This window comes from Podarcis vaucheri (genome assembly GCF_965113315.1).
Source record: "Podarcis vaucheri genome assembly, chromosome: 1".
NCBI classification, from domain to species: domain Eukaryota; kingdom Metazoa; phylum Chordata; class Lepidosauria; order Squamata; family Lacertidae; genus Podarcis; species Podarcis vaucheri.
The window spans coordinates 3,830,443-3,842,555 of NC_138759.1; the positions used below are offsets into that span (position 1 = coordinate 3,830,443).

General features: G+C 48.9%; 1 protein-coding gene across 2 annotated transcripts in view; it reads right to left on the reverse strand.

Annotated features, from left to right (window-relative positions):
- The window catches only part of MAP4K5 (mitogen-activated protein kinase kinase kinase kinase 5), a 107,350-nt gene that overhangs the window by 19,320 nt on the left and 75,917 nt on the right, over positions 1-12,113 (reverse strand). Inside the window, exons 16-19 of one of the 2 annotated variants that reach the window (XM_082217026.1) lie at positions 11,167-11,234; positions 2,967-3,011; positions 1,028-1,070; positions 96-306 (exon numbers count right to left, since the gene is read on the reverse strand). In XM_082217026.1, the coding sequence (XP_082073152.1) occupies positions 96-306; positions 1,028-1,070; positions 2,967-3,011; positions 11,167-11,234 (367 nt within the window). The remainder of the gene's footprint in view (positions 1-95; positions 307-1,027; positions 1,071-2,966; positions 3,012-11,166; positions 11,235-12,113) is intronic. The other variant, XM_082217027.1, reaches the window with a different exon arrangement.

The window sequence follows — 12,113 nt, forward strand, 5'->3', positions numbered from 1 at the left end:
CGGCTACAATGACCGGGGTGCTCAGGTGTTTAGTGCATTCTGCACACAGCCCAAAGCGGCAGGGCAGGTGGCCCTCCCAGGATGAGGATACTCACCCAAGTCGCTGTACCGGGTGGTGAGCAGACCAGGACTGCTGACGCTGCTGGTCATCCCAATTGGGGAGGGTTCTGTCTGAGGCCCGCACACCGGGATGCTCTGTCTCCGGTGAGACGGTGGGGCTTGGCCGTGAGAGTCGGGGCAATACTTGATCGTCTGGGACTTCTCATCATCGACGAGGCCTTCCTCTTGGTAGATACTGAGCCTGGGCTACAGCAAGAAGACACAGAAAGTGAAACAGATTGATTGATTTCAGAACATTGATTGTTAAATCAACCAACCAGCCACAAAAAAGATAAAGCACAAAAATATATCAGTAAAACAAATGAAAAGTAATATATTTTTTTCTTTTTCTTTCATTCTTTCATTTATATTTTAAACCTTGATTTACATTTTAAATAATAAATAAATAAGAATGAAAATGTGCACCAAAGGGATAATTTTAAAACGACAATAGACCAAAAACAGTTTTAAGCTTGCCACCAGCTTTCTAAACACCAGGGTAGGCTTCTCTACACATGGATGTTTTCAGCAGGCGTTGAACAGGGTACGGTATCAAGAGGCAGGGAGTTCCGCAGTGCAGGTGCCACCACACAAAAAGATCGAGTTCTTAGAAATTCAGAATGTCTGTTACGTTAACAGCACCAGTTCTGCCAATGGAGTCTGCTGTTGAGTATGGCGATGGCAGCTGCTTTGCAATCTGATGTACTAGCGCTCCCCTTCCTCAATAGCTGGCCTGGAGGAAATGCCACATTTAGCAAAATTTGGCCTCTCCTCCTGCCCCCTGCTGCTGCTGCTGCCCTCTTTTGCCCCATGTTCTTCCCCACTGATCTGCCCCCTCTCTTTGCTAACCGGTTCAGTACACTCCACGAACACACTTTCAACATTCCAGCCCGGAGGCACACGTCATGTGGCTGCGGCGTTCGCTCACCTTTGGAGGTAGTGGAGGGGGTCCTCCCCTTTTCAGCGTTGATCTAAAAAGAAACAAGAAGAAAAGCCAACACAAATGGTATTCCTTCCCACCTGGCTTTGAGGTGCACGCAGGTTTTCAAAAGGAAGGTTAGCTGGCTGACAAGGCTATTGTTTCATTTTTCCAAAACCAAAGCCTCTGGTTGCAGAAGGTCACTTTTGAAAGGAGGGGTGTTAGTGAGGACAGCGGAAAACCAGCAGGATAAAACACATGGTGGAAGACAACCCTTCTTGGTGGGGTTTTCCCTCTCCTCCCGTCACACACCAGAAAATGTTTCACTTCTGCAAGGCCCTGAAAATGTGAGCAGCCTCTCAAATCCCTCTGGGGTTTCTCAGATGCACACCTTGACTGCCCAACAAGGCTCGCTCTGTGAGTTGGTAGCTATCCCTACATTTTCTGGGAGCGAACTGCAGAATTGAACTATGTGCAGAGTGAAGGATATTTCTGTTTTTGTCTGCCCTGAAATTTCCAAAATCCAGCTTCAATGGGGAAGATGTGCTTGACTTATACAGGCTGCATGACCTTAGCTGTTCTTTGGCGCAGGAAGCCCTACAGACCCCTGGGACTAAGGTACGGTGACGAGATCAGGACTGTGACTGTCTGTCCCACCCCTCTCCCCTCTCCCCCTGCCAAATCTGAATACGGCCACCCCCACAAATCCTGCGATCTGTAAACTCGCACAATTCCGATCTCTTCACCACACGTGGTTTGAAAACTCTGCACAGGAGATAACTGCAGTTAGCATAATGCAAAGTTTCGGGGCGTTGTTGTTGTTTTTTAAGCACAGAGAAAGCACATCCTCTAATTACTCCAGCCTTGCCATTCTTCGATTTTTCAGAATTATTCTGCCAGATGGCAATTAAAAATAAAAGCCATCGGAAGGAGAACATATTTTTGGTGGGACAATGTGTTAATAGCTTTGCAGATGGCGTCATGGAATTTTGCAAAGCGAGCTACACTTACACCGGCATCGCATTGCAGGTGGGAAGCGAGAGAAGCCCTGAGAAGCTTCCTGCCCAGAGCCAAAATTCTGTGCGTGGAGGCAGAAAAGGCATCACGTTCTCTGGAACCCTCTTCCCTCAGAAGTGAAGCAAGTCCAAACGTTGTTATATTTTCGATGTTTACTTAAAGGTCTCCTTTTCTCCCTAAGGTGCCCCTGCCCATACGGGCCAGTCGTGTCCGACTCTGGGGTTGCGTGCTCATCTCGCTTAAGAGGCTGGGAGCCAGCGCTGTCCGCAGACACTTCCGGGTCACGTGGCCAGCGTGATGAAGCTGCTCCGGCGAATCGGCACCAGAGCAGCACACGGAAACGCCGTTTACCTTCCCGCTATAAAGCGGTACCTATTTATCTACTTGCACTTAAGGGTGCTTTCAAACTGTTAGGTGGGCAGGAGCTGGGACCGAACGACGGGAGCTCACCCCGCCGCGGGGATTCGAACCGCCAACCATGCGATCGGCAAGTCCTAGGCACTGAGGTTTTACCCACAGTGCCACCGCGTCCCTTTCCTTTTTCTCCCTAGGCCTTCCCAAATCAGTACATTTTACTTCTACAGATTTTTTTTTAAAAATGGTGTTTGGTTTTTATGTTGTTTTATGATCTGCATTGTGTTTTATTGCTCTACACTGTGTTTAATTGCTCTTGCGGTCCCTCCCAACTCTACAATTCAATGATTCTAAGTGCTTTAAACATCTCAGGTACTCTCTGAACGCAGAACAGTTTAGAAAGGCTGGGCTGGAACGAAAGACAGGGTTTCCCAGCCCACTCAGGAGAAGCCCCAGCCCCTTTAGGGTCTCCAAGGGTGACTGAGACATTGTTAAAGAAAGCCAACTCTGTTAGGTAGCAAAGGAGAGAGAGAGAAAGAGAGAAAGGAAAGTCAAACTCAAGAAAGAGATCACTCACTCCTCAGCATCTTCGTGGCCGTCGCCAAATTTGGTAAGAAGCCCCCTAGACAAAACGTTGATAAAATTATTTTATTTTATAAAAAATAAAATTTAGACTGGGGTAGTAGGGCTGAAGAGCACCTGTGGCTTAGACTCCAGGATTGTGATCTATAGAGCAGCTACGCGGGGGAAATCAATCTCAGGAGGAGACCCCAGAAAACTATCAGCATTTATGATAAAGGGCTTCTTCACATACCTGATCACAGCAATTCCTGAAAGAACTCTGCAAGGCAGGCCAGGATCGCTATCCCCCACGCTGCAGATTGGGGAGGGGGAGGGGGCTGAGCGCAGAAGGTGAAAGGGCGTAGCATGTCCAGGGCAACTTCACAAGTCTGGCGCTGACAGCCAAGTCCATGGTGGCACTTTGCTGGCTTAAGACCGTGTGACAACAGCTCTCTAATCACACCTGACTTTCTTTAGCCTGACTGAGCAGTTCTTTCTCAAACATGGGGTCCTTGGCTGTTGTTGGACTGTCTCGCCAGAGTGGTGCATGCTCTAGTTATCTCCCACTTGGACTACTGCAACGCGCTCTACGTGGGGCTACCTTTGAAGGTGACCCAGAAACTACAACTAATCCAGAATGCGGCAGCTAGACTGGGGACTGGGAGTGGCCGCCGGGACCACATAACACCGGTCCTGAGAGATCTGCATTGGCTCCCAGTACGTTTCCAAACACAATTCAAAGTGTTGGTGTTGACCTTTAAAGCCCTAAATGACCTCAGTCCAGTATATCTGAAGGAGAGTCTCCACCCCCATCGTTCAGCCTGGACACTGAGGTCCAGCTCCGAGGGCCTTCTGGTGGTTCCCTCATTGCGAGAAGTGAGGTTACAGGGAACCAGACACAGGGCCTTCTCAGTAGTGGTGCCCACCCTGTGGAACACCTTCCCTTCAGATGTGAAGGAAATAAGCAGCTATCCTATCTTTAAAAGACATCTGAAGGCAGCCCTGTTTAGGGAAGTTTTTAATATTTAACACTGTATTGTTTTAACACTTGATTGGGAGCCACCCAGAGTCGCTGGGGAAACTCAGCCAGATGGGCAGGGTATAAATAATAAATTTATTATTATTATTATTATTATTACTACTACTACTACTGCAACTCCTATCATCCCTGACCACTGGGCTAGCTAGGGATGATGGGAGTTGTAGTCCAGCAACAGCCGGGAAACCAGGTTTGAGAAACACCGATTTAAAGAATGAAAATGCTACTGTAATCCATAGCTGCATCTGTCAAGGCTGGACGTCCTGAAGTGGAAGACCTTATGCATTATATCCTGCGCTGCCCCTTATATAATGAAGCAAGAGAACAATTTTTAGCACCTATAACGACAAGGTTCCCTAGCCAGAACCCCTCTGACATGATTTTACATCTCCTTGCAGACATAGGTAAGTATGTGACCTGGCGTGTAGCACTCTTTGCAACTGCCACTGGGGAAATTAGAGTGCCAGGCTGGGAGCAGAGAGTCCAGGGTTCGAATCTCCACTCAGCAATGAAGCTCATTGGGTGTGAGTTTGACCCGGTTGCTGTCTCTCAGCTGAGCCTACCTCATGGGGCGGTTGTGAGGGTAATAATAATAATAATAATAATAATAATAATAATAATAATAAATTTATTCCCCACCCATCTGGCTGGGTTTCCCCAGCCACTCTGGGCGGCTTCCAAAAAAACTTTAAAATACTGTAATACATCAAACATTAAAAGCTTCCCTAAACAGGGCTGTCTTGATGTCTTCTAAAAGTCTGGTAGTTGTTCTCTTTGACATCTGGTGGGAGGGCGTTCCACAGGGTGGGCGCCACTACCGAAAAGGCCCTCTGCCTGGTTCCCTGTAGCTTGGCTTCTTGCAGTGAGGGAACCGCCAGAAGGCCCTCGGCACTGGACCTCAGGGTCCGGGTAGAACGATGGGGGTGGAGACGCTCCTTCAGGTATACTGGACTGTAAAATAAAATAACTAACTAACTAACTAACTAACTAACTAACTAAATAAATAAATAAATAACAGGGGGAGCTAGAGAACCATGTTTGTCACTTCAGGCTCCCTTGGAGGAAAGGTGAGCTATAAATTTAATAATAGCAACAGAGGCAGTCTGGATAGCTCAGCTGGCTACAGCATGGTGATGATAATGCCAAGGTTGCAGGTTCGATCCCCATATGGGACAGCTGCATATTCTTGCATTGCAGGGGTTGGACTAGATGATCCTCAGGGTCCCATCCAACTCTACAAACAACAGCAATAATTCAATAGGTAATCTGACCCTTGTGTTTTCCCTCCCCTTATGGTTTTGATCCAGGGGCTACTTTTAAAACGAGGCTGCATTTTAAATTGCATTTTAACCTGTATTTTAAATGGTTTTTTCTTCTTCTTTCCCCTGTTATGTTTTTATTGTAATCTTACTGGTGTTAGCCGCCCTGAGCCTGGCTCTCGCTGGGGAGGGAGGGGTATAAATAAAATGTTTATTATTATTGAGGGGACGTGGGTGGCGCTGTGGGTTAAACCACAGAGCCTAGGACTTGCCGATCAGAAGGTCGGCGGTTCAAATCCCCATGACGGGGTGAGCTCCCGTTCCTCAGTACCTGCTCCTGCCAACCTAGCAGTTCGAAAGCACCCCCAGGTGCAAGTAGATAAATAGGGACCGCTTACTAGCGGGAAGGTAAACGGCATTTCCGTGCGCTGCTCTGGTTTCGCCAGAAGCGGCTTAGTCATGCTGGCCACATGACCCAGAAGTTGTACGCCGGCTCCCTCGGCCAATAAAGCAAGATGAGCGCCACAGCCCCAGAGTCGGTCATGACTGGACCTAATGGTCAGGGGTCCTTTACCATATTATTATTATTATTATTATTATTACATGGTACTAGGCCCCCACTGCAGGGAGGAGAGAAACACTGGAAGCTGCCTTACCCTGAGTCAGACCTTTGGTCCGTCTACCCCAGCATGGTCTACACTGGCTGGCAGCGCCTCTCTAGGGCTTCAGGCAGCGGACAATGCCAGGCCTGCCCTGAGATGCTGCCATGGGCTGAACCCAGGGCTTCCTGCAAGCGGATCCAATGGTCTGCCACTGAGCCACAGAGGGAAGGGCTGACATCGCCTCCTCCGGAAGCAACCCTGCCCATTGGCCTCCCAAGCGGAAGTATGCGGATGATACCCAGCTCTACCTCTCTTTTAAATCAGAACCAGTGAAGGCGGTGAAGGTCCTGTGTGAGTGCCTGGAGGCGGTTGGAGGATGGATGGCGGCTAACAGATTGAGGTTGAATCTTGACAAGACAGAAGTACTGTTTTGGGGGGACAGGGGGCGGGCGGGTGTGGAGGACTCCCTGGTCCTGAATGGGGCAACTGTGCCCCTGAAGGACCAGGTGTGCAGCCTGGGAGTCATTTTGGACTCACAGCTGTCCATGGAAGCGCAGGTCAATTCTGTGTCCAGGACAGCTGTTTACCAGCTCCACCTGGTACCCAGGCTGAGACCCTACCTGCCCGCAGACTGTCTCGCCAGAGTGGTGCATGCTCTGGTTATCTCCCACTTGGACTACTGCAACGCGCTCTACGTGGGGCTACCTTTGAAGGTGACCCAGAAACTGCAATTAATCCAGAATGTGGCAGCTAGACTGGTGACTGGCCGCCGGGACCACATAACACCGGTTCTGAGAGATCTGCATTGGCTACCAGTATGTTTCTGAGCACAATTCAAAGTGTTGGCGCTGACCTTTAAAGCCCTAAACGGCCTCGGTCCAGGATACCTGAAGGAGTGTCTCCACCCCCATCATTCAGCCCAGACACTGAGGTCCAGCTCTGACGGCCTTCTGGCGGTTCCCTCATTGCGAGAAGTGAGGTTACAGGGAACCAGGCAGAGGGCCTTCTCGGTAGTGGCGCCCGCCCTGTGGAACACCCTCCATTCAGATGTGAAGGAAATAAGCAGCTATCCTATCTTTAAAAGACATCTGAAGGCAGCCCTGTTTAGGGAAGTTTTTATATTTAACGCTGTACTGTTTTTAACACTTGACTGGGAGCCGCCCAGAGTGGCTGGGGAAACTCAGCCAGATGGGCGGGGTATAAATATATTATTATTATTATTATTATTATTATTATTATTATTATTATTAGTTGAGGACGCCCCTCACCCAATGGCTTCCCCAGGGCTCAAGAGATGTGAAGAGAACACCAAGGAAGGGCCAGTCCAAAACTACTCAAGTGCAAAGCACTTTCTGCGCTCAAGAGCATTTCAGAAATGAATCTCTCTCTCCCCCTCCATCCACTGATGAAATACGGCTTTATTTGGTATTCAAAATGTTTGTTTTGTACTGTCTCTGTATCAGGCCATTTTGGGTTGCGACGTCTAACTCAACGGTGTAGTCTCTCTCGAGAATGTACTTTATTTTATGAGCTAATGGCTGTGAACCCTGGTTTGCTCTGGTTTCATTTCTGGGTATTCCTTTATGCCCCCTTCTCTGTTTTATTTCATGTTTTCTACTTTAACGTCACAATAAAGCCTTGGGATTTATTTATTTTTAAATAAAAAACCCACAGAGTTTTAAACAAATAAACAATGGGATGAGCAGGCAGCTCTCCCTTGCCCTCTCGGGTTACTAGTGCTCTGAAACGCAAAATCCGGTAACTTCGATTGAAACGTCTTCTAAGTTCTTGCCTTCAGGTCAAGGCTGTCTCTCGCTGACTTACAATGCTCCCAATGTTCTCTTAGGCCCTCCCACGACCACATTATTTCTGGCAACTGGCCCAGGTCTGGGGCCCACAATGAATGGGAATGGGCAGAGTCATGGTGGTGGAGGAACAATAAAGAGGGTTTAGGAAAAAATGTTCCTGAAGGGACAGGGGAAATAGGCATTCCTCTCCTCCCCTCTAAAAAAGGATCGGGCCCATCGCTCAGTGGCAGAGAACATGTTTTGCACACACAGCCTCAGGTTCAATCCCTGATCTCCCCAGTAAAAAAAATATCCAGGCTGGAGAATAAAAGCTCTCCAGAAAACCTTGGATGCTTCAGCCTTGGGCTAAATAGATCAAGAGCCAGACCCATGACAGGGAAAATTCATATGTGCAACACTGGAAAAAGATCTGGAGAGCTCTCTCCCTCTGTAATTATTTTTGGGGAGTGTGGGGAGAGACAGGGGGAAAGCAATCAAGCAATTCGTTCATCCGCATACAACTTTATGTTTATGCAGCTTTAAAGCAAATATCCCTCCAGCAGAAGGCTGGCAGGCCACGGCGGACCTTTCACACGGAGCTGACCCCTTGACGGAGGCCATAAATCAGCGCTGTGTTTTTTCTGGACGAGCCCAAGAGGACGGAAAGCGGCCCAAAAGCCACAGCTCCTTTTTCTTTCTGCGCGGCAGTGACATTATCCAGCCTTCCAAGCCTCCAAAAACCCCAAGCATTTCCTGTTTACGGCGCTGAGCAGAACGTGAGCCTCTGCTGGAGGGGCAGATACGCTCCCTCTCTTTGGGGGTTTGGGACCATGAGCAACCCGGCTTCGTCTGCCCAGGTGACTGTGATGTGGTGATCTGGGCTCCGCTGCAGCTGCCTGGGATGCAGCTGTGCCCAAGCCACTTCCAATCACGCCCAAAGCCCCAGCAAATGCCAGACGTGACGCCAGAAGCCCCGCATTTCCTGCATGCTCCTCTCCTTATCAGTTGCCTGGTCCTACAAGCCAGCGCAGAAAACGCCAGCCTGGTTGTACACGCAAGGATTTAACAGCTCTGGCCATCGAGAAAAGCACAGTAGAAAAGAAAAGGAGGTGGGGAAGAGGAAAGGAAAGAAAAGTGGGGAGAGAGGAGGGGAAAGGCAAAGCAAAACCTCTTAATGCAATAGAAGGCAGAACCTACAAAACCACTGTGGATATTTACAACCAGAGAAGATAAGAACATGAGAGCATAAGGCGAGCCTGGCTGCAGGATCCGGCCAAAGAGGAACCACTTACTCCAGCTTCCTGTTCGGACACATGCCAGAGAAGACCGGGAGAGAGAATTGAAATCTGCCAAGTGGGTACCCACAAAGACTTTGGCACGGCTGCTTCACCCTCACCTTGAAGCCCAAGTACATAGGAATGCATTTGTTCACATCTGTCCTTTCTCTCCCCCCAGCACAGTCATTCCTGTTGCTGCCCACCCCATGGTAAAAAACTAAACTCGAAGCTGCTTGTGGTGGGGAGACTGGCTTCTTTCTCCTCCTACAACAGCAGCGGAGGGCCGGGTGTGTGTGTTGCTACGCAAGAAGTACATTAATGGTGCTTAGTGAGTGATTGTGGAAACAGCTGTACAGCTGGCCGGCCAAAGGAGAGCAAGCCTTTACCAGGAGAAGGAAGAGGAGTCATTCAGGGAACAGCTCCCCCAAAAGCAGCACAAGTTGTGCTGTATGGCCAAGGGAGCCAGAGCAGAGAAGGCCTTTTAAGGCAAAGGTATTTCGCCTCCATGGGCTCCTTCACATTCCAGCCAAGCAACTTGCGGCGCCCGAGGTTTCCTTATGGTAACCTGGGGGAATCCTGGCTTGCAAAAGACACTGGCTGGCTTTTGCGGCTGCAGAGAGACACAGGAATGCAATACCACGAAGTTGCTTATGTCAGGGGTTTTTTTTAGCGCCAGACTGTTCTAAGGGATTTAAAATCACAGAAGCAGTAATGGGATGGCCTGGCCTTCCCCAACCCAGTGTGCTACAGATGTTCCACACAATATCTCCCATCAGCTGTGCTGGCTGGGCCGAGCGGGAATCGAAGCCCAAAACAGTTGGAGGATGCCCGGTTGGGAGAAAGCTGAGATGCGCAGCTGTTGCTTCAATAAACTCTGGAGCAGCTGCACGAAGCATGGCCTGAGGCAGTAAATGCAAACGGCACTCCTCTGCGCAAACAGACACGATGAACAGAGGGGCCCCACCCGCCGCGAAACAGGCCTTGTGCCGCAGAACCTCCCCGGCCTCATTCTGCCCAGTGTCTCCTCATTCTGCAGCCACACTTAACAGCGCCCAAAGACTACCAGCTCATTACCCTGAGGCAATGAGAGTTACTTACAGTGGTGCCTCGCAAGACGAAAAGAATCCGTTCTGTGATTCTCTTCGTCTAGCGGTTTTTTCGTCTTGCGAAGCAAGCCCATTGACGGATTAGCGGATTAGCGCTATTAGTGGCTTATCTGCTGATCGGATCAGCTGATAAGCGGCTTAGCGGCTTAGAAAAAGGGGGGGAAGGGGGGAAAAACCAGCAGGAACTCGCAAGACATTTTCGTCTTGCGAAGCAAGCCCATAGGAGATTCGTTTTGTGAAGCACCTCCAAAACGGAAAACTCTTTCCTCTAGCGAGTTTTCCGTCTTGCGAGGCATTCGTCTTGCGGGGCACCACTGTATTTCAAACCTTTATTCCCCCTGTTGTCCCACCCATCAGAAATCACACAGACCCCAGATTAGGCAATTTGTGGGGCGCAAATTGTGACAAAGAATGAATGTCGCTTACTCTGAGCAGCTAGGAGCATCATCACCAGATATGTACCACTGGTACCAAACTCTGGAGGAAACTGCCCTGGCTCACTAACTAACTAACTGACTGACTGACTGACTGACTGAAACTATCACGGGGACAAAGGAGGATGCCTTCATCCCCGTGTGGCTCCCCTTTCTCACATACACAGCCCAACAAGACAATGACCGATCCCCCCAACAACATACAAATCAATATGGCTAACCTATTCCAGCAATTCTCCCCCCCAAAAAAACAACAACACACAACACACTGCAATCAATCAGCTGCAACCAACCACACCGGGGTCCCGCTGACCTCTTGCTCCACCAGCAAAAATAGGACACCTATCCACATGATGCTGACAAAGAAAGTCCATCCATACACTCTTTATTCTCTCTCCTTTTCCCCCCTCACCCCCACATTACCTGCAACAAAAATGTCTCAAACTGACTGCAATGGATTTGTATGAAGGATTCTACGGTTTAAAAACAGAGATACGAAAGGTACTTTTGTTACTTAAGGAAAATCCCTCAGTAAAAACGTATTTTTTATTTTTATTTTTTTAAAAGGCCCTGCCTGTCCTGCAGAACTCACTCAAAAGCCTGCCATGCCCAGTTCATCCAGCCCCCGCCCCCCTTTTTCCTCCCAAGGGGGTGGTAACCTTGAAATGCAGAGTGTTGGTCATTTATTCACGATGGAGCCAGGCATACTTACTTGGCGCAGCTTCCGCCATCAACAAAAGGATTCCAGTGCGAAGCGAAGTGTGCGCCAGCTGCCACCACCTGCAGAGGGGAAAACGTTCAGTTGAGCAATGTCTCCAGCTAACATCTAATGAGGGCACTCCACTATAATACAATCCGCATTCAGGCCCTATTCCCTGGCTCTGCTTCAGGAGTAGTGTTTTCTGGATTTCTGCTCGGTTCTGCTTCTGGTCTGGGAAATGTACACAAGGAAAGGCGTGGCACAGAATGGGGAACAGCCCAACGCCAGGCCTCAACCGTCGCATGGCCAAAGGCCACGGGTGGGCTTGAGGCTATCAACAGTAGCCTCAAAAGCAGTAAAGACCTGATGAAGAGAGCACAACAGAGGTTATATTTTCTGAGAATCCTCCGGAAAAATAATCTCTCAAAGGACCTGTTGATGGCATTTTACCACTGTACTGTTGAGAGTGTATTAGCTTATGGTCTCTGTGTGTGGTTTGGGAGCTGCACGGTCAGGGAAAAAACAATGCTGTCCAGGGTTGTAAAGACGGTGGAGAGAATAACTGGGTGCACTCTTCCCACCTTGGATCAAATCTATGCTTCCAGGTGCCATAAGAAAGCTGCAGAGATAGCGCAGGATAGTGCGCACCCCGAAAATGATCTTTTTCAGCTTCTGCCTTCTTGAAGAAGGTGCAGGGTTATAAAGACTAGGACTAGCCGCCTGAGAAACAGTTTCTATCCAAATGCGATTTTGGTTTTAAACGCAGTGTAAGGTAGTCTCTGTGGGAGTATATTGTATTTAATTATGGGGTATCAGAGTTTTTAGGGGGTTAACCAGGCTGGGAGAGCTGGGATAGCAGGCTTGCTGGTTTCTGAATGTCTGATGTAGATTTTTTTTCAATTTCATTGTTCTGTATGGGACAATGGCAATAAAGATTATTGTATTGTATCATTGGTGTC